The sequence below is a fragment of the Erpetoichthys calabaricus genome, chromosome 11 (genome assembly GCF_900747795.2).
Source record: "Erpetoichthys calabaricus chromosome 11, fErpCal1.3, whole genome shotgun sequence".
In the NCBI taxonomy this organism is placed as follows: domain Eukaryota; kingdom Metazoa; phylum Chordata; class Cladistia; order Polypteriformes; family Polypteridae; genus Erpetoichthys; species Erpetoichthys calabaricus.
In genome coordinates, this window is record NC_041404.2 from 75,760,102 (window position 1) to 75,786,741 (window position 26,640).

General features: G+C 37.3%; 1 protein-coding gene across 3 annotated transcripts in view; it reads right to left on the reverse strand.

Moving 5' to 3' along the window:
- The window catches only part of kdm5c (lysine (K)-specific demethylase 5C), a 132,662-nt gene that overhangs the window by 76,653 nt on the left and 29,369 nt on the right, over positions 1-26,640 (reverse strand). For all 3 annotated transcript variants that reach the window (XM_028813375.2, XM_028813373.2, XM_028813374.2), the window contains exons 4-6: positions 16,532-16,654; positions 16,238-16,408; positions 13,827-13,964 (exon numbers count right to left, since the gene is read on the reverse strand). In XM_028813375.2, coding sequence (XP_028669208.1) covers positions 13,827-13,964; positions 16,238-16,408; positions 16,532-16,654 — 432 coding nt within the window. The remainder of the gene's footprint in view (positions 1-13,826; positions 13,965-16,237; positions 16,409-16,531; positions 16,655-26,640) is intronic.

The following is a 26,640-nucleotide window of genomic DNA, read 5'->3' on the forward strand; positions in this document are numbered from 1 at the left end:
AGATTATTGTATTTTCCTTTCAAAACCTGAAACTCAGGGCAGAGCACTGCAGCAAGTCAGGTTTTGATTGCCTGTTGGAAAATAGTGTCTGTTGACACCATGCCGTGCTGTCTGGAATGTTTATATGTTATTTAACACTTCTTTAATATGTGAAACCGAGATAAAAAAGAAGAAGAGAATAACCAGCCCATTAGTACACCAAGCATTCATGATATTTACTTACCAAACTTTACAAAGTTATTTTGTAAAGCCCCGTATCATATATTGTCAACCTCACTTAAAAAAAAAAAACAACTGGTTTAGGCGGATTGTCCCACACTGCCTTGCTCTAGTGCAGGGGTTCTTTAAACTTTTTAATCTGAGGACACAAAAAAGAAAATCAGTATCATACTGAGACCCGAGAAGAGGATTATCATAACAGGGGAGTCATAAAGTGACAGATAACAATGGCCAAAAAATAAAAAGTTAATTTTTGTTTCCTTTCAGGAGTATTTCTCACATGAAAATTACTAAAAGAAAAAAAGTGGAAAACAAACATACTGTTAAAACAGTACTCTATCCATCCAAACCTGCTTATCCTGAGCAGGATCTTGTGGCAGCTAGTGCCTATCCCAGCAAGCACAGAGCACAAGGCATGAACAATCCCTGGTCAGGATGCCAACTCTATCGCAGAGTGAACATAACAGAGGGAGACACACACAGGAGCCAGCATGTCATGTCTTTGAACTGTGGAAGAACAGTTGAGGCACCAGGAGGAAACACACTCCACACAGGGTGCACCTGTAATCCTAAAACAACTGCATTCAAAATATGAATAGATACCCAAGATATATCATTACAAATGGAAAGGCTTAGTGTAAGATTTAGTAAAGCTGAAAGAAATTTTTGGGGTGCAGCACAATGATATGAGGATTTTTGAAATGATAGTAAGAAAGGTCACTTAACTTAATCACTTGACATATGGTTGCTGGATAAGGAATGAAGTAGTTCAAAAACTAATACATTGATGCAGATGTTTACCTCCACTTGAATATAGGTGATGGAGTAAATGTTGCTAAAGACTTGAGACCAGTTTGAAATATTTAACATTACCAGCTGACATCTTGCTGAGCATCTTCTGCTTATCTAAATATTTTCGGGTGTTCTTACAAGTTCTCAGTGGTCTAACAAACACATCCTTCACAATACCAGTTGATGGATATGTATCAGACCACTTTCATACAGTGTGATAAGAGGGAATTCTTCCTCGCCAAGGAACATTAATGCAAAATGTTTTTTGCAGCTCTGCTGCAGATTTGGATTCAACGTATGCCGTATCAGTGAACATGCAAAAAGCCAGAGGAGTTTCTTCATTCCCAATTAAAGTGCATCTTGAGTACAACACTAGCACAGCACTATATATATTGTGACCGATGTCGCCACGTCTTTGCTGTCTCGGACAGTGGCAGCTTTGCATACAGACACTCCCTTAAACAGTAAACCAATGACCAACTAACACAGGTGCTCTTCAAAAACTCCCTCTTAGACAGTATTTAAATGGGAAACAAGCATACTCTTATCTTATCCTCTAAGGGATCAGCTGCATGCTTACCATGTAATATGCTTCTCACATGATGTCTGGGTTCGCACCTGGCCTTTTGCTTTCTCTCCTTTCGTGTCTTCTTTAGACTGTGTCTGCACCAGCCAGTGTTTCTCAACTGCTGATCCCGCTCGAGGAAGAGGGCTTTGTATTCTTTAAAACTGGCGAAGGGAGCTAAAGCAGGATGCATGCCTTCATTGCTACTCGTATTTGGAGCTGAAGAAAAAGCTTGTATTTGGAATAAAGCCTTGAAACTGATACTGCATGCTCAACAATAAAGTTATTTATCTTGGAAATCTGGTCTCGCCTTCCTGTCTCTCGTGCAACTCTGTGACCCAAGCTTAACAGATCTATTCCCACCCAAATCATTCGGCCTTCGTAACACCCAAAAAATAGTCACATCCTTTTCCCACACCCGTTCTCATTTGACATTTCAATCTATTTTATAGTCTATTCACCTCACAAGCTTATCTGTCAGTTCCTTATATGCCTCTCTGCTGTCAGTCATCTTAGACTGACTTTATAATAGGTTTTGAGATTGGAGTTGAGGAACACTTACTAATTTCCATACCACAAACAAGAAAAGTTCTCCATGATGCATCAATGGGCATTGTTTCCCATACTGCAACATAAAAAGTACAATAAATAGCGGCAAGCATATCACTAAGCACAGAATTAGAATTTGGATAAGCTTTTGTAATTTAAATACACAATATTGTGGCAAACTATCACAAACATTTGTGACCCATGATTTAAGAAACACTGCCTTTGTACACTGAAAAGGTGGGTGGAGGGTTGTCCCCTGCAGAGTCTACAACGTGTCGCAGGGCAGAAAAATGACAAGCTAAGCACAATGTATTTCAAAGCCACTGTTACTTCTGGCTCTGAAATTCCCAAAATGCTAGTACGGTACTGTTTCCAAAATTAGGTTTTTCAGTGCTTTTTAAGTACCAGTACGCCATGCACCCCTAGCTAAAATTTAGAAGGCTTCCGGAACCAGAAGTGAACGCTGGCGTTTCTGTCTACCGCTGCTTGCCAGTGCTCTGTTTGTGTACTTAATCTAGTAGTTTTGTACTCGTTTTTTGCCTTTTGCATCGGATCTTCCTTTGCACTGCATTAAAAACTGATAACACACATTTGCATCCCTTGCCTCCTTCGGCCTTAACACGAGCCCTCATAGAACTGTTCTTTGCAGGCTGCAACCTGTGTGGGTAAGTGGAAACTTTCTCACTGATTCTCTGCTCAAGTAACTAGCTTTGATGAATAGGTGGTTGAAACTGCCCCTTGTCAATTGCTGAGTACTTGCAGAAATCCCAGTGGTGACGGTCTACTGGTGAACGTGTTATTTTAATTGGGCTGAGTAGGTACACAAGGGGTACATTGCTTTGCTTCCAATCTGGAATTTGCTTGGGTGATTTCTGGAAATCTACTATGATAAACCTCAATTGGTTGTCATGGATTATCAGGTCTACTTTGCTATCTAATGCAGTCACATCTTCAAAACTAAAATATTCACCAGATGCACTGTATCGACTTCGAATAAACTATGAATTGCCTACTGATCTTCTGCTGCACCGTGGCATTGTCCGACGACCAAAGTACCTTCACTGGGCTCTTGTCGTCGTTTTTGCCTCAGCAGGAGTAGCGGCGGGTCTATTCCTTCACTTTGGTATGAAGGATACACTTGTCCACGTATTTTTGAGCCATGTGCTAATCATAATGTGCTGATTCCTTTGGTAAAATCACTGGAATATACAGTACGTCCATAGACGCTTTGAAGTTTGGATTATTTAATACTCGATCTATCTCTAACTAAGCTCTGCTGATTAGTGATTTTATCATAGACACTAAGATGAATGGTTTATGTCTTACGGAGACTTGGCAGCAACCAGGCAATTATTTTTGTCCAAATCAAGCACTCCCTCCAGAGTTTGTCTGCATCTCCAAATCCTGCTCTTCAGGGAGGGGAGGCGGTCTCGCAATAATAAACCGTAAAGACTTAAAATTATCACCGATACCTCTTCCAGCGTATCCATCATTTGAACTGTTAGGTGGCAAACTCTGCAGACCTTCACCTGTTATAACTGTTGTTTTATATAGACCTCCTAAACTATCAAGTGTTTTTATTACAGAACTTTCTACTGTTTTAACAACTTTGTGTACAATGTCTACTAATGCCATCCTCATGGGTGATTTTAACATACACTTTTACGTGCCGGATGATTCACTGACAAATGATTTTAATGAAATCCTTGACTGTTTTAATTTAATTCAATAGTTCAATTTTTCAACTCATAACAAGGGTCATATTTTAAACTTAGTTTGCTGCTCTGATATCATACCTCACAATTTTATTCCTACTGAATTACCTATCTCAGATCACAAAATGATCACATTTGATGTTAACCTACCTCTCAGTAAATCAAAGGTTCAGTGTGTAATTTCATTTCATAATGTCAAGCATGTAAACCCAGAGACCCTTATATATTTATTGCAATCCCAGCCTGTTTCTCCTTCCACTACCACACCATCAGAATTAGTAGACCATTATAATGCTGCTCTGTCTTCTGCCTTTGATACACTTTATCATTGTTTCATTTATTCGCACTGCTCCCTGGTTTACATCTGTACTTTGTCAGCTCAAAGCCACAGACTAACAGTTGGAGCGCCTAGCTAAAAAGACGGGTCTTGTTGTATACAAGGAAATGTACTCAAATAATATATCAAAATAAAAAAATGCTTTCTATGCTGCCAAATCTGTATACTATTCTAACATTATCAATAGAGGAAGGAAAAATACTAGAGCTCTTTATTCTACAATGAAAAGGCTAATTACACCACCAGAAAATGTCGCTTATCATAACCTCTCTGTTATATACTGCTGAACATTTTTGGATTTCTTCAACTCAAAAAATTGAAAAAATCCACAAGCAACTTGCTTCCTCTATGATATACTCTCCACTATTCCCTTACCAACCACCCTATTCTCAGATTACAGTTTACAAGCTGAAAATAATATCTTGGAGCTTATAACAAAATCTAATTCTTCCACATGCCATTTAGATCCAATACCTACAAGCTTTGTTAAGTTCTGTCTGTCACATATTTCCCCCATGATAACTGCTATAGTTAACTCTTCCCTTACTACAGGCACGGTCCCCCTCTCACTAAAAACAGCCTCAATTACTCCAATTCTGAAAAAACCTGGTTTAGACCCAAATATCCTTAACAATATCGGCCTATCTTAAATGTTCCTTTCATATTTAAAGTTCTTGAAAAGATAGTTGCCTCCCAACTCCAGTCCCATCTTTCAAAAAATAACCTTTTTGTACAGTTTCAATCTGGGTTTCGTCCTAAACACAGCACAGAAACTGCCCTGGTCAAAATCACAAATGATCTTCTCCGGGCAGCTGACATGGGACTTTTATCAATTCTTGTGCTTCTTGACCTCAGCTCCGCATTTGACACCATATCCCATCAGATACTTTTGAAACGACTAGCTAGTTTTGGAGTCTGTGGCCTTGTCCTCCAGTGGTTATCTTCCTACCTCACAGATATAAAGCTCTTTATTTGAACAAATTGCTTCCTATCTGAGAACGCAGTCGTTACCCAGGGAGTTCCGAAGGGTTCTGTTTTGGGGCGACTTCATTTTCTCATTTATATCATCCCAATAGGTAATATCTTCCGGCACCACGGTATTAAGTTTCATTGTTACGCTGAGGACACACAGCTATATCTTTCCACTAAATCCACTTCTGTTTTCCCTGCAAATGCTCTTATGGCATGTCTCCAAGACATCAAGACATGGATGACTCATAATTTTCTCCAACTAAACAGCAATAAAACTGATGTGCTCCTCATTGGCTCTAAATCTACACTTGCTAAGGTTAACCATTCTTCTATTTTAATTAACAACTAGGGGGCTCCGCCCCCTGCTCGCTTCGCTCGCCCACCCCCGGGTTTGGTTTACCAGATATACAATTTAAAGAGATTGCTATTTTCATGGGAATTGTTACATATGCATTAATTTTTACTTATACATTAAAACATTTATAAAAACAATACTTGTCTTTTATTTATGGCTCTGGGCGTGGTTACATTTCTTTCTCGCAGGAAGCATAATGCTACTCATGTTGTGAAGGTGGTGAAGCTGAACGCACACTAAGGAGATGCCGTCGGATCATCTGCTGTCTTTCTGCTGCTGGCGTGCTGCCTGTTCTGCTTGTCTCACTGCCCGATCATTTCATAGCCTGTATAGCAGCTGTCCTTTTGCCACTTCGTGTCTCTGCCGCTCGCCTTGTGAAGGGGGTGGGCTGTTAGGGTGGCTGAACGCACGCTTAGAAGAAGCAGTCGGATCATCTGCTGGCTTTCTGCTCCTGGCGAGCTACATGTTCAGCTTGTCACTTGCTGTTGTTTTTAAGAGCTGGGAGCACATGAAGCGTGTCTGCCAAAAGCAATCCAACAACTGCTAGGTTAGATGTCCATGGACTTGTTTTAAATGATGCCTCACTGCCTTGTCTCGCGTGATGTTGTAAAAACAATACTTGTCCGCCCCCGGGCGTGGTTTCTCACAGGACGTATAACGCTGTTCGCTTTGTAAAGGGGGGGTGGGGGGTGTGTGTGGGGCAGCTGAACACATGCTAAGGAGATGCCGTCGGATCATCTGCGGTCTTTCTGCTGCCTGTCAATGTTTTTAAAGCTTGTACAGCAGCTGTCCTTTTGCCACTTCATTTCTCCACTGCTCGCGTTGTGAGGGGGGTTGGGGTTGGCGGATAGGGTGGCTGAACGCACGCAAGGAGAAGTGGTCAGATCATCTGCTGGATTTCTGCTGCTGGTGAGCTGTGTGTTTTGCTTGTCGCTTGACGTTATTTTAAGAGCTGGGAGGAAGTTAGTGTCTCTTGCGGGAATTCAAATTGTCTTCTGAGAAGATCACGTCTCGTCTCCCTAGTCTCCCTCTCTAAGATTTTTTTTTTTATATAATAGAGAGACATTAACACAAACATCTCTTCCCATATAAGTAACATTTCTCGGACTGCCTTCTTCCATCTCCGAAACATTTCTAGACTTCGTCCTGTTCTTACTCAACACAGTACTGAAGTATTGGTTAATGCCCTAGTCACTTCACGTATAGATTACTGTAATGCTATTCTATCTGGCATCCCACAAAAACTTATCCATCGCTTACAACTTCTTCAAAATTCTGCTGCCAGGATAATAACCTATTTTAAATCCACTGAACATATTATACCTATTCTCTCTCAACTTCACTGGCTCCCTGTTAACTACAGAATACAATATAAAATACTGCTCTTAACATTTAAAGCTCTCCACAATCTTGCTCCCCCCCTACCTCAATAACCTCCTACAGACTTACACTCCCTTTTGCTCACTCAGATCCTCATCTGCAGCTCTACCTTCTGTACAACACATCAAACTCTGTTCTATGGGAGCATGAGCGTCTCTCATAGTGCTCCTCAACTCTGGAATTCTCTTCCCTCTCATATACATCAGCTCGATTTAATAACACATTTTAAAACTGTCCTCAAAACTTATCTTTTCAAACTGGCATACCAATTGTGAATTTTGCACTGTTACTGCCTGTTATTTTTGTTTGTTTGCTAATTATTGTTTTGTGATTTTTTATTCTCTTGTTTTTACTAATGTTGTTTAATTTTATTGTAAGGTGACCTTGAGTTCTAAGAAAGGCACCTATTAAATAAAATGTATTATTATTAAATATGTTACAATAATAAAAGAAAAATCAAAAATATGTCACTTAATTTCTGTTGCTATTATTGAGAATGGAAACCAGGTTTTGCTTTTTGTAATCTCTGCTTAGCAGCAAACTGGAATGGAATAAGCAGCAGAATAATACTTTCAGGATGGCAAAAAAGTATTAAAAAAAAGTCTATTCCTAGTACAATTGTATATCCAAAAGATTGTGAGTGGAAAGAAAAAAAAATCTATCCTAAAATATGCTGTGAAAAGCTATACTTAAACACAAGACTGTACCTTAGTTACAATGAAACAAGCTAACCATTAAATATAAGAAAAAGGCTGATCTACTACTACATAGCGCGTCTGGAGTAACAATGCTATAATTAGTGCAAGGTAAAAAAAATAATATTCATATAGTGACATTCAATATGACAGCTCTATATTTGACAAAATAATAAGGCTATTTTCTACAATCTTAACATTAACAGTGAAAATGTTAGTTCAAAGTGTAAATCACCATTAAAAACTATCTAAATGTATAAATATAACTACATGGACAAATGTTTTATAATTGGTTTCTAAGCAGAAGTTTGCATCAATAGAAGAATTCCCAGGAGAGAAGTTTTCCTTGGAAATGTGCGCTCATGAAAAAACAGTGGTATATACAGGTAAGCCGAAAACAAGAAATAAAAATAATAATAAATAGGAACATGCTTGCATGAATAAAAGCCTTCTAATCATCTTTAGGAAACCTAATTTAAGCCATCTTTGAATTTCTCGGTGCTTATGGGAAAACTGAGAATGTCAGCAGAGTTACCAGGTTAAGCTGTAGTGTGCATAAAAGAAAATTGGAAACAATTTTGTCAAATAAAATAAACTGATCAACTGGACAATACAGTTTGCCTTGATACTGCCTTCACGGATTCTACCCAGAACATCATACTAATCAGAAACACCTTAGAAGGAGAGCTATGATTATAGTTTTGGACACTTGTCACTTCTGTTTTTACTTGCATCATAAACAGGAAGTACAGACCCTGCTGAATTTGTTTTGCACAGTCAATACAGCATGCAAGCAACATTGTAAAAATCACAAGGCATTTAATCTTACATTCAGGCAAACAGAAAGATGAAAATGTTAATTTTTTTTTTTTACAATAGATGATATTTTTCATTATGGTTACAAATAAAGACTTTGGAGAACCATGAGAATGGTAGTTGTAAGAGTATGAAATAAAAAACTTGCAGTATAAAACAACTTTTCTTTACCAGTTAGACATTTTGCATGGGCTGGTTTATACTTCCCACTCAGAATGCATATGCACATGTACCACAGCTGCCACGCATTCCCGGCGTTCATTTGATGCATCCTCCAAGCATGCCGTCAGAAATTAACATCACATGTCCATGCGCTGCAGTACTAGCAAATAAAACTGGGGGACGCAGTGTGTTCAAGTTGGGACATGAAGTCAGAGTATTTGTTTACCATCAACATGTGACATCAAGCTGCTTTGGAGAACCTACAGAATCAATGTGCGTGCTTCGATGTTTTATAATTGGTTCAATGTGGTAAAGCATATCATCAAACATAAATGGTGACATACAAATGAATTTGTGGTGCTTTCCTTCATCTTTTTCTTACAAAGGCAATACAAGAGTTGCATATTCCCCATTGTAATGACACAATACATTCAAAGGTGGTTTTTTTTTTTTTTTTTTTTTTTTTTGCAAACTAGGGGGCTTTGCCCACTGCTTGCTTCGCTTGCCAACCCCCATTTTTGTTTTTCCGGATACACACTTTTAAGATTTTTTTTTCTTTGAATTGTTGCTGTTTCACTTTTATTTCTGAATTTCTGTAAAAATAGTATTTGGAATCTTTTGAGTCCCAATGTGCTGAATCTTTTTAATGAGGCATGTGTTTAATGACTTTGTACCATAATTCAGGATAGGTTTCTCTGTTTGGAATTTCAGCACAGACGAAATGATCCACATCATCAGCAGTTAATAATTTTTTTTGCAAAGTAACCAATAAAATGCATGTGAGGTAAACACCATTTTTGAAATTTTCTTGACTTTAAAACTTTAAAGCCTTACAGTATTTACATACTTCTGACATATCACCTATGTCCATATATGCGATCTCTACTCACCTTTTCGTTATTTCTCCGACTAATAATTTCTCTTTGCGCTAATGCGATGTTTACTTTCTTTGTTTTGACAGTTTTTTTTATTGCTTTCATATTCTGTATCTTGCTCTGCATGTGTTTCGCGCCTATGTTTTTCTTGAGGCTTTTGAATTCCAGTTTTCATTATCTCTAATCTGCTCTGCATGTGTTTGGCCCCCTTGTTTTTTAACCTCTTTATGACGTTTTACTTTGTTTTCTACTCTGTCTTATTTCTGTCCTCACTTTATCCTGCTTTTGTTTCAATGACACCTGGTCCGTGGTGATTATTTCCCCTTTATCGAGTAATAATTTCCGTTTGTTTGTGCTACTGCGATCTTTACATTTTTATTTATACTTTCTAATTTTCCTACTTTCATATTCTTTAACTTTCTCCAAATGTGTATGACGGCAACTTTTTTTTTTTTTTTTGAGCCTTTCGAATTCCATTGCTTTCATAATTTCTAACCTGCTCTGCATGTGTATAGCGCCAACGTCCGGATTGGACGTGCTTTGTTTTCAATTCCACTTGTTCCGGGCTGATAATTACTTTCCTTATTTTCTGAATTTGCACCTAGATTATTCTTTTTCTTTTTTGTCTCTCCAACGCTTTCAAGTCTCTTTTCTCCGCACTGCTTTCTTACTCGCTTAGTTGTCTACGTTTCATCTATAACGTATTGTTCTTATACGCTTTATATGCACTGAGAGCCCTGGATCTGTGTGTGCTCAAAGCCAAAACACGACTGAGTCTGTTGCTGCCCGTGCTCTTATTTGGTTGTAAGTAGGGCATGTCTTGCAAGAATCTCATGTTCTATGTCATCGCAAGACGGTTCTGGGTCAATCTCTTGGCACAAAGTCTCATGTATAAGGTCCCCGCGAGACGCTCTGTGGCCAATCTCTTTAGTCTCGTGGGTCTTTTAAGTGTCTTCCGTGATCTTAACATGAAGATCACCTCTTGACGCCCTACTATTTCTCTGCAGAATTTTTTTTTTTACAATTGAGAGATTCGCAACAACAACAGAAAGTATGAATGCATATTTGAGTCAAGGGAGAAAAAAAAAATTAGGGACACAGTGAAAGGAAAAAAAAAAAAAAAGGAAATTTCTACTTTAATCTTGAAATTTCTACATTAATGTTGCAACTTATTTTGTCATTAAGTAGAACATTATAAACGTCATCTTAAAACTGACCCAGTTAATTGCTATGTGCTGCAGGGGCTTCCTCCTGACTGACAGCAGTGACAGGCAGCAATTGCCACATAGAATACATTAAATTTATGATATTCCAGCTCACTGCATATTTAGACAGCCTTAGATTTATACTTGATATCACTTTCCTGATTAAATGTGCTATAACATGTATGTTACGTTTTACGGATAAATCATTAACTTCACTGAAATAATTGATATTGTTAATAATTACACATGTGGGGGAGGCAAAGTGGAGGAGTGGTAGTGCTACTGCCTTGCAGTAGGGAGTCATGTCCCTGGTGTTCCCTGCCTGGAGTTTGTATATTTTCCAGGTGGATTTCCATAGTGTGCTCCAGTTTAGCAAAAAAGTACATTCAGCTCAAGTCTGTTTATCTGGGTGTGAGGTGCCTGAAATGGTCTAGGTTAAAAGGGTAAATAATATATTGTTATTTGGAACACATGCATTCCATTTGTGTTTGGTGCCTACAACGATCTGGGTAAATGTAGGATGAAATGCGAGGCAGGAATTGTTGAACATTCAACTAAAAAAAAAAAAAAAGTTTTTCATATTTTAATAATAATTGACAAAATAAAGACATGAAGTATATAATGTGTGAAGAATGAAGAGAACAGAAGCCCTTCCCGCAAGAAATGTCCAGTCACACATAAGAACAATGCAGCTGCACTAGGTGTAATGGCAAAAAGATGGCACCGTTTGGATGTAGCAAAAGGTTGGGAGTCATCCTGCCAGTGAATCTGCCACACAAATGTCCTTCATTGAAACAGCATGGCCTACAGAGCTTGCCAAAGTATTGTGCAAAGTTCTGTTGGCGATTGTTTTTTGATGGTCTTTATATAAAAAAACATTTATATGTTACTTATATAAAAGCCACATCGAATGTTATTTACCTTCGATTTATTTTCCTACAGCGTAATGTCACAAGTAGACTGCAGAGCTTCCTGTGTTTGATCAACATAGGCATGCTGACAAAGTACATGTGCAATGCCACTTCTTATTTAGGAAAAGATCAGTTACGTAAAGTGTGACTGTATCTTCCACTTGCAGCTAAAGTCACTTCAGTATGTAAGCAATTCTCCACGCCAGTGTCTGGCAGTGTGTCTGCATTCTTGGTACCACTGCTTGCATACTGAAACATCTATAGCTACAGGTGAAAGGTACCATTACACTTTATTTATGGTGCCAAGCAGAGTTGTGTTGTGGTGCAGCAGTCTATTAGCCAGTGAAAGCGACATGAAGAAGTTGTCTGTTGTTATAACAATTCTGCCTTTGTCCAGAAACAGCTCCATAAGCTTTATGACCAGTGTCTCAGAAAGTCTTTCTCCCTTGCGATGACTGGGATCTTCTCTTAAATAAGGAGTTGTATTTCATATATACTTGTCAGCATGCCTATGTCAATCAAACATTTACAAAACAAAGACGCTGATGAGGAGATGCGAGGGAATTTAAGGTGTCCCAGAATTTCGATTTATTTTCCGAAAGCTTCAGGGATTCTAGTGTTATTTAATAAAGCAAGGAAATTCTGCTGGTCTTTCATGGCAAACAAAGCTTTCATTATTGTCACTTTTATGTCATTAACGAATTTACTGAGCAATAAAAACATGACTTGTGCATGCTTTGAGAGCCTGATGAGATGGCCAATACAGCGGCATACACAGCCTTGATAATGGAATGGAAACTTCACATTTATCCTCAGTTTGTTATAAATATGGAAATACAGGTATCCATCCAACCATCCATCTTCTGATTGGCATCAAAGATGTTGGTCAATACCTACCCAGCATGCACTGGGCACAGGACAGAATTGAACTTTGGAAAGGGCACCAGGCTCGCACACATTTGTCTATACATCATTACAAAATTAAATGTATTAAGCTATCAGGTCAAAACTTCCATGCTGGCCAGACATTTGTTAATGTTTTGAAGCCCAAGGTAAAATTCTCTATGCAGTGTTAATTGAAGCACAAATCTCAGATGCTCAATTAGTAGAAACACTGAAACAGCACACTTAAATATGGTATTGAAAAAAAAAAATAAACCAACATTAAATTTGTATTATTTACTTTGGTTTGCAAAAACCAACGCTGATCATTAACAACTAAAATTTGACCAAAGCACATACAGCTCATATTAGTTAGTACGGGTATACATGTGATGCAGTCTCCAGTTAAGACTAATTTCTGCACTTGCATAAGTAATTCTGCAATAATAAACAGGCACAAGCAAAAAAAAAAAAAAAAAAAAAGCAAAGACTAAGTAGTCATGTGAAGTACTGTAGTTTGAACACAAAATAGTCTGCTTTATAAGAATTTTGAGATGAACTTAAATTAACAGGTTTGATTTCACAAAGTTAGCCATAAAATGGAGCAACTATTAAAAATGAGAGAACAATTGGAAAATTAAAGCATCATATGTGATAATTTAAATATTGCTTAATTTGACCTGTCTATTAATTACTACTCTTCATAAGTGTTACTAATCAGCTGATGTAATCTCCATATAGTAATGTAAACATAAATGTCACAACATCAAACCTAGCATGAAAGGTGTATTGTTTCAAAAGAATGTGTAAATAAAAATATCCTGTATTACTTTATACCTTAACAACCTTCAGTCATGCAAGTGACAATGATACAATAATCTTTGAAATTTCATTTTAATACTGACTTTATTTTTCAGTTACTGAAAAGAAAAAAAGTCAGTAAATGAAATGTAATACATGCACATGTTAAAATAAATCAGGTAGTCCGTGTTGATAAAGTCATGCTTTATAAATCCTATGCTAAAATCCAAACAACCCATTAAAATCCCCTTCATTTGTTGTTACACTGGGGGGTAAATACTCCTCTCTGTCAAATATGAAGCTGAAGCCGTGAACTATTTAATGAACTATTACAGTGCAACCTGCACCTCAATCCACAAACCAAGTAACAATGCAAACAAACTTAGTCCAGTAGTTTTTCCAACTATTTCCTCCACGACACATTTAATATGTTTTTTACTTTCTCCTCATATAACATTTCATAGTAGAAGGTTACATAGACACAAGTTAGAGCATTATATATTTTTCTCTCACAATGAACTTGACAACAATAAAAATTTGGCTCAGCATGATCCCTCATACAGGGCCAAATCTTGAACATTTACTTGATACTCACGTCAGGCTTCAGGCGATTGGCTCTACGACCATAAGTGCTGATTTTTGGTGGCTGTACAGACTGCCTCAGAGGGATACTGTGTGGTTTATACTCCTTGTCCTTATCTTCACTCTCATAATGCTGGCGCGGTTTAGTTGGCTGAAGGAGAAACAGAGAGATTAGAGAGAGCACCTGAATACCTGTACAACCTTCTGATGGGAGTACAGGAAAAAAAGCAAATAAACAAAAAAGGGATTCTGTCAGAGTTATGTCTGTGAACATTTTTTTTTTTTTAATTCCAGGACATTACAATCCAAACAAGAATAACCAGTTATTGCTGCATTGCATTCTTAAAAGAATACTTCTCTGTACATTAAAAACACAAAGCAGTGCTGTTGTATTCAGCTCCTTAAGTTAGAATTCAAGCATACTGGCCTAACAGTATGAATAGACAATGGCATAAACTATACATACATTAAAAGAAATTATACCAAAAATAGGGCCACTAAACACACTGAATATGGAAAAATGGCAATATCCAAAAATACATTAATATTTAATATTACAATTCATAAAGGAAATATTTAAAATGATAGCATCAAACTAAACATTGCTCTTGATTCTTTTATTTTAATCATTTATATTTTTCTTAAACAATCATAACCAATGCAGGAACCAACTCAGGCTTCCAGTCTACTGCTCAACACCTACGCAATCACCTGCAACCCTGAGAAATCCCATATAAACAAACAGAACGTGCAATTTCCACAAAACACTGAATTGTAAAGTTTATCACGACGAGACTGAAGAACAAACAGCACTCACTAAAGCTATTAAAGTAGCAGCACTATCTACTGAACCCCCATGCCTCTCTGTCAAATGCAAAACATGGAGATCTTGAACTTTACCTGAATCAACTTGAAATTTGGGTAGCATCTGTTGCACACATTTATCCTTAATTTCTCACAACCCCACACTACTTAAGGGTTTCCTCTCAAGCTCAGAAATGCAACAAAATGAGGACATTTTAATACCATGCTAGGTACAGAATAGGTAGTTCACCATATCATAACTGATCAATTTAACGGATTCTTCTCTCAGACTGTTTAAGATGATGATACTACTACATACTTGCAGCAATGAAAATTACTAAGAATGACCACATAGCTTGATACTCTACAATGTCTTAATTTCAAAGTTTCCTTTTCCGACTTGGAAACCCACTGGCAAAGGAACCCAGTACTGCCCGCGGTATAAAAGTGCAGGTGTGGTCACTAAAACGTTTCCAAGGGAAACTATTCCACAATGAAATACAGCTTATGGCCTTTCTACTGTACAAATTGGGAACCTGTGCAAAATTTGCCTGAGATAGGCTCCACGATGTGGATGTGAATAAAGGACAAACACAGAAACAGCCTGGTTTTGCATTATTTTACAAAACTCCTCAATACTTACACACCACTCTACATTCTGATATTAGAAAGCTTCTTTCAATTAGCTGATTATAGGAAGCTACCAGAGAGTAAGAAACTCTCATCACTAATATAAGGGAATTCACAGTGGATAAGAAAGGTTACATTAGCAGTACAACATTGCTAAACTACATCCAGAATGAACCACAAACCTAAACCTGCACTTTTATTTTAATACTCTGTAGTCCATGAAGAGAATGGGTAGGAGTTAACAATTCAATTCATACATCATGAAACAATGTTCAACAGGAATTTATTTCCTTCAAAATTTACATCAGAATACTTTTTTCAATGTCCTCTTCAAATTTAAGGGTTTTCCTTATAAGCACATACATAACAGTATACCTGAGCCTTTCTGTGTGTAGAAACCAACATATCGAACCAACATACCACACAGTTTTTAAAAATGACTGACCAATTTTGACAAAATAAAGCTTTGCAAATTTTAACAGCAGTTTAAGTAACACAGAATTTGCACTTTGAAGGTGAACTATCTCTTATTCCACTGTCATTAGAAGAGTATCAAATCAGTAACAATATTTTCATAGCATTACTGCCTAAAAGTATTCTTTAGATCATACAATCTTCCATGCTAGGTTCTGTTGAATTACCTGTTAAAGTTTGTTAACATTACTACAGAAAAGTAAAAAAGTAACACTTTCAATTTATGAACAGGATCACTTTCATTAAAATCCTGAAATTTAATGTTATATTATAGATATCTTGAATAGATATAAATTCATTAAAATCCTGAAATTTAATGTTATATTATAGATATCTTGAATAGTTATAAAGTAACATTTTTGTTGTGTTTTGCATATTGAATAAGATGTTAAACACATGATTTACGGGTCACTGCCATACCAAATGGAAGATGCATAATTAGGTAAGCCAACATGAAAAATTATTTGCCAAAAACAGAGTTAATTAGATGTTGACTGAATTTATTGGCCAGTTTACCATGAAGTTTCCTCCTGAGTGGAACATCTCAAAGGGATATACAATTCTTTCATAATGAGAGCGCAGCAAGGAACCAATGTTCTTTCCAGAGGGATAGCCAAGTCTCTGAGCAACACGTGCCCACCTTCGATCTTTACATATTGCTTCATAACCTCCCTCCTCTGTTACAATCTAAAAACAGAAATGACATTTAACAAATTGGATTACTAGAGAAGTTGTATACATCATTAAAAACGTCACACACAACAGACTAACTGATTATAGTTTTTCAGTATTTTCATTGAAACACATTACCTTGCCCAGGCTATAAAGGTCTAGAATCTTTCTTTCAATGTTAGGTATCTTCAGTGATGATCCCTGAATTTCCCAAAATTTGGCAATGCGGTCCAGATAGTTTAGCTTCACCCGTGTCTCAGCCTAAAAAAGAAAAAAAAAGCTGCTAATTCCTAAATGTGGACAATGCTTAATTTTCCAAAACAACTCCTCTAAGCAAATTTTCTCATTAGTTTAATCTTTTTCCCCCAAACCAATTCCACACAAATGCTGTAATATTTAATAAACAAAATTTATATAATATGAATTATTTAATATATGCAATATATAGCATAATCTATAAAATGAAAGTGCAGGAGGACCACTGTATTTAACCATGCTCTAGTACCATGAAAAAAGTCACATTCTTGGTACTATGGGGTCAGTTTGATCCCATGGTGAAAAACATGCTATATGACCAGAATAACACCACTTTATTACAATATTTTGTTTTCCATGAAATATGGTATGATAATGTGTTATAAATTCCAAATTATATTGCACAATATTGTACCACATCTGCAGATGTAACAAACTGTGGAACAAAAATATTCTAAAAAAATAGAAAGTTCCAAAAAGGAAACCTTGAATTTGCCACATTCCAAGCACTTGAATGCCAGCTCAGGGAGAGGACAAGCAGGGGGAGACGAGGTTGAGTGGAAGTGCCAGTACTCAAGGCTCAGTAATGATCCTTCCACTGTTACCTTGTTACAATTTCCACTTTCTCTATAGACAAGTTTGAGTGTCTTCCTGGTGCTCTGCCAGAGACTTTGAGCAACTGTGGCAACACCAGTCTGATTCACTAAACCCGTTCAATCGGTTGTAGCGATGGGTGATGTGTATAAAGCACACAGCAATAACCAAATCTCCACAGATTCATGGCAAGAAATTGCCCAGGACTTGAGCAAAGATGAATGTTTGGGCAGACAGAAATGGAAATATCTGCGAGGTTGATATGTAAAGGCAAACAAAACAAAACACTTTACAGGAAAAGCTAGGGGATTCTGCAACCGCACAGTGTTAAACACCAGATGCTTGAACTATAAACAGACTTGGGGCACATCCGCATCTGGAGCGGACTGTGCCCAAGTATAAACATTTCTTAAGAAGGAGTATAAAATACCATTTCTCAATGAAAAAATAACATTAAGATCTTTTGAAAAATGGCATGTTACTTGCCAAAGTGGGCAATAAAGTCAGTAAGGGAGAATCAAGCATTCTCACAATAAAGCAGAAAGAAGCTGAAACTTGTGGTAGTGTTAATGATGCTAGTGCTATTAAAAGTAATCTTGAGATGATTTAAAGTACATGGGAAGATGAGCACAGGTTATATGCAAATACCATTTTAAACAAGGTACTTGACCATCTGCAGATTTTGGTATCGACAGGGGTCCTGGAACCAATTTTCCACAGATACTGAGGGACAACTGTATTCCACAAACAGGAAGCCTCTTCACATGGGTTCCCACATTTCTGAACTGAAAACAGTACTCTTGACCAATGAATGAGGTGGGTCTTTTCAAAAGTGTGACCTTGTGTGAAGAGGTTTCCTGTTTGTGGATTATTGTCATTTTCTGGAGTTATTTTACAACATGTTAGCAAAAAACGTGTTTTTTCAAGTTCTCAGCTTATGACTTAAGAATTTGACGTGGTTTGGGTGGCACGCTTAACGTGAGATTTTTTTTCATGGACGTTTTATACTGTTTGCTATTATCTAGCGCTGGTCACTATTGGGTCCTTCCATCCATTATCCAACCTGCTATATCTTAACTACAGGGTCACGGGGGTCTGCTGAAGCCAATCCCAGCCAACACAGGGCACAAGGCAGGAAACAAACCCCAAGCAGGGCGCCAGCCCACCGCAGGACACACACACACAAAGCACACACTAGGGACAATGTAAGATCACCAATGCACCTAACATGCATGTCTTTGGGAGGAAACAGGAATACCCGGAGGAAACCCACACAGACATGGGAAGAACATGCAAACCCCATGCAGGGAGGATCCGGGAAGTGAACCCAGGTCTCCTAACTGCGAGGCAGCAGCACTACCACTGCGCCACCATGCAGCCCACTATTGGGTCCTATTCTATGAAATACTTTATGTTCTTTCTCCTTGAAAAACCCAAGATTAAAATATTGTCTTGGAAAATCACTACAAACTACATGGGAAAAGTAACACATAAAAAATATCTAGCATTTTCAGGTGGAGTATTCCTTTAAGTCTGGCTCCAGCTTTACTGCCACTACTGTTTAACAGTGGTACCTGGAGCCACTCAGGAAGTTTGGCAGTGCATGTGAAACCAGTACTTAACTTGGAATGCCTCCAATGAGCCCACTGACTGGTTGTTGCTTGTGATGTCAAACAGGACAGCAGTCAAACATGCATTTGTACTGGGCACCATTTTTAAACACTTTGGTTATTTGGATTAGGTTTGTAGAGTGCAGTGGTTTATTCTGCAAAATTAAGTCACAAGTTTATTGGACCACTGACAAACAGTAAGAAGAAACTGTTTCAGACTGATGACTGATTGCTCATAGAATTTAAAGAACCTGAGTTGGAGCAAACATATTTTGATTAATACTAAACAAACTGGTCCCCATGTAAAAAAAAAGTGTAGATAAGATTAAAATAAACATGAGATTATCAAATCCTGAAAAATTAATAATTGGCACTAGTCACCCTGGTTGTATCTTCTACCTTGGTAAGTATGCAAGTATTCATTTTCTTAAATCTAAAGTAACAAGTAATTCCTCTTTTGGAATTTATACAGTACTGTGCAAAAGTTTTAGGCAGGTGTGAAAAAATGATGTAAACAAAGAATGCTTTCAAAAATGGAAGTATTAATCATTTATTTTCATCAATCAACAAAATGCAGTGAATGAACAAATGATAAATCTAAATCAAATCAATATTTGGTGTGACCACCCTTTGCCTTCAAAACAGCATCAATTCTTCTAGGTACACTTGCACACAGTTTTTGAAGGAACTTGGCTGGTAGGTTGTTCCAAACATCTTGGAGAACTAACCACAGATCTTCTGTGGATGTAGGCTTCCTCACATCCTTCTGTCTCTTCATGTAATCCCAGACACACTCGATGATGTTGAGATCAGGGCTCTGTGAGTGCCATACCATCACTTCCAGGACTTCTTGTTCTTCTTTACGCTGAAGATCGTTCTTAATGACTTTGGCTGTATGTTTGGGGTCGTTGTCCCGCTGCAGAATAAATTTGGGGCCAATCATATGCCTCCCTGATGGTATTGCATGATGGATAAGTATCTGCCTGTATTTCTCAGCATTGAGAACACCATTAATCCTGACCAAATCTCCAAGTTCATTTGCAGAAATGCAGCCCCAAACGTTCAAGGAACCTCCACCATGCTTCACTGTTGCCTGCAGACACTCATTATTGTACCGCTCTCCAGCCCTTCGACGAACAAACTGCCTTCTGCTACAGCCAAATATTTCAAATTTTGACTCATCAGTCCAGAGCACCTGCTGCCATTTTTCTGCACCCCAGTTCCTATGTTTTCGTGCATACTTGAGTCGCTTGGCCTTGTTTCCACGTCGGAGGTATGGCTTTTTGGCTGCAACTCTTCCATGAAGACCACTTCTGGCCAGACTTCTCCGGACAGTAGATGGGTTTATCTGGGTCCCACTGGTTTCTGCCAGTTCTGAGCTGATGGCACTGCTGGACATCTTCCGATTTCGAAGGGTAATAAGCTTGATGTGTCTTTCATCTGCTGCACTTAGTTTCCTTGGCCGACCACTGCATCTACAATCCTCAACGTTGCCCGTTTCTTTGTGTTTCTTCAAAAGAGCTTGAACAGCACATCTTGAAACCCCAGTCTGCTTTGAAATCTTTGTCTGGGAGAGACCTTGCTGATGCAGTATAACTACCTTGTGTCTTGTTGCTGTGCTCAATCTTGCCATGACATGAAACTGTCTTCCACAACCTCACCTTGGTAGCAGAGTTTGGCTGCTCCTCACCCAGTTTTAAGCCTCCAACACAGCTGTTTCTGTTTCAGTTAATGACTGTGTTTCAACCTACGTGTGACATTGATGATCATTAGCACCCGTTTGGTATAATTGGTTGATCATACACCTGACTATAATCCTACAAAATCCCTGACTATGTGCAAGTCTACCTGTAAGAATTGATGCTGGTTTGAAGGCAAAAGGTAGTAAAATATTGACTTGATTTAGATTTTTCTTTTGTTCACTCACTTTGCATTTCGTAGCTTGATAACAATAAACAATCATTATTTATATTTCTGAAAGCATTCTTTGTTTACAGCATTTTTTCACACATGCCTAAAACTTTTGCACAGTACTGTATATCATCTGAAAAAGACCTTGATCAAGATCTTCATCATGGCTCTGGGTATATGTCTTAGTGGAAAAGCGTTACCAGAGTCATGTAACAGTATCCACTAAAAACTACCAACTACAAACAAAAATGGCTATACTGAATTGTCAACAATTTTCAAAAAACACAAAGCATGAATATTAAGGGACATCTTTTATTCCAAATTCTCTTTGTGAATATCTTTCAACTAGCAAAATACCCGCGCTTCGCAGCGGAGAAGTAGTGTGTTAAAGAGGTTATGTAAACATATACATACATAAACATATATACTTATATATACATATCTACATATACACATATCTACATATATACATATACACATCCATATATATATATATATATATACATACATCAACATATATATATATATACACATACATATACACACACACATATATTATATATATATATATATATATATATATATACATACACATAGACACATATATATACATATACATATTTACATATCTACATATATATAAACATATATACATATCTACATACATACACATATCTATCTATCTCTATGTATCTATCTATATATGTATCTCTATCTATCTATATCTGTATCTATCTATCTATCACACATATATACATATCTACATACATACACATATATCTATATCTATATATATCTCTATCTATCTATCTATCTATATATATATATATATCTCTATCTATCTATTGTCAGTTCAGCACTCCGGTTGGAATATGACCAAGCCGTGCAAGCTTACTGTTAAGAATGCAACGTATAGTTGTACAGGAGAAAAGCAATCTTGCCTCAAATCAATGGCAACCTTTTGTAGGTCTATGAACTTAATTTAAACTTTAGGTTTATACGGTGCTCTGTTTCCATAGTACCTGCACTCATGAATATATCTGTATGTGTCAGTCGCTGAAATCCCCACGCTTGGCACCGGCGAAGTACTGCTTTTAAATTTTTATTAAGAAGAAAACAAAACCTTTTTAAATTGAGGTAAAGTATACCACTAACAATTTGTTAAGGATCTGTTTTTTTGTGTAGCTGACTTCACACAGCCTCTCCGCTGTTTTATAAACGAACGTCATATAAGGTCTTCCTTTGTCGTTGCTTCGCCAATGGAAGCAGCCTTTTTATTTAATCCTGTTTTTACGATTGTTCTGTTTGTATACCAGTTTGTCAGTTCAGCACTCCGGTTGTAATATGACCAAGCCGTGCAATCACACTCTTGAGAATGCAACGTATAGTTGTACAGGAGAAAAGCAATCTTGCCTGAAATCAATGGCGACCTTTTGTAGGTCTATGAACTTAATTTAAACTTTAGGTTTACACGGTGCTTTCTTTCCGAAGTACCTGCACTCATGAATATGTCTGTATGCGTCAGTCGCTCAAATCCCCGCGGTTCGCACCGGCGAAGTTCTGCTTTTAAATTTTTATTAAGAAGAAAAGAAAACCTTTTAAAATTGAGGTAAAATATACCAATAACAGTTTGTTAAGGATCTGTTTTTTTGTGAAGCTGCCTTCACTCGAGTGATCACTTCAAGCTTTAAGCCTGAGAAATCACCCCGTAAATGCACACGTTTAATTGCACATCTGTTAATATGTATGCTTACAAAGTATTAAAAGACACTCAACAATTACACAGTATTAAAAGACACTCAACAATTAATGTCATTTACCTTCGTTCCCGCGTTTGACTCGTGCTGTAAATCTCTTCCTTGTTTTCACTTCACGTGATTACGTAGGAGGCGTAATACGTGATGACGCGATACGTGACTCCGCCTCCTCCATTAGAGTATATGGACAAAAAAACAGGTTCCAGTTATGACCATTACGCGTAGAATTTCGAAATGAAACCTGCCTAACTTTTGTAAGTAAGCTGTAAGGAATGAGCCTGCCAAATTTCAGCCTTCTACCTACACGGGAAGTTGGACAATTAGTGATGAGTGAGTCAGTCAGTCAGTCAGTCAGTGAGGGCTTTGCCTTTTATTAGTATAGATTAAAATTTCAGGAAAAGAATGGAGTTTGGCCATTTACAGAATATATTCTGCTTTAAAATGCACCAAACTTGAAAAATTTCAATTAAAATTTTCAATTTAAATAATATAAAGCCAGCATTTTAGCAATGCTTAATACACTGTAGTGACTCATAAATGGCTGAGGCTGCGCTTGAGTATTTGTGATGGACAAACTTCAGGAATTCTACAAACACGTAAATAAGAGCAGGGTAAACACTTTCCTCAGGAATCAGTGGTCATAGATTGATGCTGCTGATAATAGTGTGCCATCGGTTGATATCATCAGCAATCAACAACTGATTTCTTGTATCACTGATATTACTTGGTTGATTATCTGAATCATGTGACAATAACATGTCACTTGTACCATGTTTACAGTATGCTCTTGAATCACAAATGTATATGGACTGGCAGAAAGTGGAAACTTTAAACTTTAAATGCATCCTTAGCAAACAGAAACAAATCTGATTATACCCCTCTTGTAAAATGCCAATTAGTAATCTGACAACTTCCTGTTATGGAGTTTAACATGGTTTGTGTGCCAAGGTTTTTGTATACTTTATATGCAGTTTTGGGCACACAGAAGATGCTAACAACAATGAATTATTTAGGGAAGACAAGAATACACGATGATCTGATGTGTTGAAACTGTTACAGCTTTCATCAAAGCCGCAAATGTGCAGTGGTAAGTCTGTATGCGTGAATGGAGTCAAGAATGGTGAGACAGAATTCTGCTTGGATTATTCAAAGACTGTGACTGACTGTCCAATCTCCATATGCTTCGCCTCACTATTTAATATACTTGTGAAAGACTAACTTCTGCAGGGAGGAAAGACCAATTGTACTTGTATCAAAATGATACACAAATTCACAGAACATATTTATAGTACAAAGAAATTATAGCTACTTTGTTTTCTTATTCTCAGAAGCTTCACTTTTTGCTGATAATGAGGGCAGACAGTGTTGTCTGCAAACAATGAAAATTTTGTCTTAAAAAGGTTTCTATTGTTCCTTAATATTAGTAAACACCAAACTATCAATGTTTCTTTTATCATTAATTATCATTAGTCTTTGTTCCTCATTGTATATTATTCAGCATTAACCTGGCAATTTCTGCAAATGTTATAAGATGATGGTACAATAAAAACCATTAACCAAAACTAAAAATATCGTAATGATGGCAGACTGGACCTGAGAGAGAGAGAGAGAGAGAGACTGTGTAAACTTCTAATAGAGAGAAGGGTGTGAGAAAGACAGCAATTGGCAATCAAACTCTTCAGTTTTGATGCAGGGTTTTTTGGGAAGTCTTAAAATTGCAATAAGGTGGGGAGTGAGAGGGTGGGGCTACCTCAGACCCCAGGTAAGCAGACTCCAAATAGACACGGGTGCTGCACAATAGGGGTGTGAAGCCTCGCAGCAGGAGTACTGCGAGAAAAAGAGGAGCGGTAGAATTGATGTAAATCTGAGTGTGGAGAAACAGGATCAGTTTCTGGGTTTTCAAGGGCTACTTTATCCTAGGTTTTTGTGTGCACTTCCCCCATGTATCACCTGAGAGATGCTTGGGTATCACATAGCTTGAGAGCCCTATGCTCTAGTTTAAATCTACATTGATATTAGGACTAGTTTAAGGCAAAAATTGAAGAAAATGTTGAGTTATACCTATTTAAAACTAGGGGGCTCTGCTAGCGCCCGCCACTTCGCATTTCTGCTGCTTGCTTATGTGGATTTCACTTTCACCAAACAACAAATCTTTTAATTTAAACGAATACGCCTCTTCATTGGGAAGAAACACTACTTTTCCCTGATAGCAACACGAATTAGACAATCTTTAAGTCTCCGACTTAAAGTTTAAAGCCGAACAATATCTACATACTTCTGTCATATCATCCATGTTTATACATCTGATCTCTTTTCGCTGTTCCATTATTTCACAGAGTAAAAATTTCCGTTTGTTAGAGCTAATGCAATCTTTACTATCACTTTTTTGAGACTTTCGAATTTTAGTACTTTCATAATCTCTAACCTGCTCTGCATGTGCATCGCGCCAATGTTTTGAACCCCTTTACGATGTTTTACTTTGTCTTCTACTCTTTGTCTTTTATTTCCAACTCAGCTTGGAGCGGAGAGCGCAAGAACTGTGTCTGACAATAGCATTTGCACGAATGAGAAGTGAGTGGACCATGGTCGTGGTTGTAAATGATTGAGAGGAGGGTGGGACTTGGCAAAAAGTCTTGTGTCACGGGACCTGAAATTATCTCTCACAGGAGTTGAAATTATCTCAGAGAAAGTCTCGTCTCAGGATTTCCTTTTATAATAGAGAGAGGTATAACAAGAACTAGTTCAGCGGTGAATTAGCTGATTCCCAATAAGTGATGCATCACCAAAATAAATCAACATAAGAATACTCCACTCAATAGAGCAGAACTGGTTGGCACAGTTTGGTTATTTGTGCTGACCATGAGATGATAGCCTAGGGTAAATGTTATTTTCCATTCCTGTAAAGTTCTGCGCCTCTTCTATCCAATCCCAGTATAATGTAGATTAAAAATGATCATGAATCAAACTGTGTTTTACCTTCATGCCTCTTGCAGAAAGGCTGTCTAAATAGACCTCTAGATAACTAGCAGTATATTTTCTTTTGGTGGATAAGTCATTCAACATACTTCATGAACTAGAAGATCTGTCAACTATTTTAGGTTCCTGAAAATTAAATTTTCAAAAAGTCAATTAAAAAAAATCATTCACATGAGAGGATTGACATAAATCACTATATTGATTTAATCTAATGTCTCCCAACACCTCAAGCCACGTTATCTGGCAGATTTGCACTGCGGAAACTGATGGTGGCCAGCCATGAACTTGCGATGTCTGGATTACAATGGCCCTCAGAAGAAGTCTCTTATAAACCTGAGGTAATAATAACAGAGCTCCCTGGTATATGCTACTGCTTCTGAACACTGAGTGGAGCACTAATTGATGATGTTCGCTCCCATCTTTCTGTAAAACATCACCGAACTACAATCTCCTAAAACATTTTTTTCAAACTCACAGCATTCCTGAATTAAAGACTTTTTTTTACCCACCACATTTTTCAAGATAAGATTTCTGCATACTATAAGATATACGGCATCTATTGTCAAGCGTCCTAAGCAAAGGTCCCTTTTTCAAAGCTTAATTTAGTTAAATACTATCAAACAATAAACTTGGGTGATATTAATGCTAATGTTTGTGGTTTACATTAATAGAGACAGTGAGATGAAAACAAGCATGTGGTGTAATTTGAAGCAAATCTAGCACCAAAACCTAAAAGAATGGAAGCTAAAAGGTTCCTAACATTTTTTTTATTTTTATAACTTTTACTGAAGTTATTTAAAGTTAAAGAAAAGCCAAGCAAAATGACACCTTTTAGTGGCTAACTAAAAAGATTACAAAATGCAAGCTTTCGAGGCTTAAAGTTTAAAGTTAAACTTAACAAAACTAAATTCAATTCAATTCAATCTCCTTCCATGAGAAAGAGCGAGATGCCAACAGCCAGAGTAAAACTTTTGAGAGTAGTATAAAGAGAAAGGAGTCTCTCTCCCCAATATAAGTGCTTAATCTAAAATATTATTGATTAGATTCTGTCAGGTTTTTAAAAAAGTTTTGAACAGATCCTTTAAGGGAGAATTTGATTTTTCTCCAATTTCAAATGGTACATAAGTTCACTTACCCACTGATG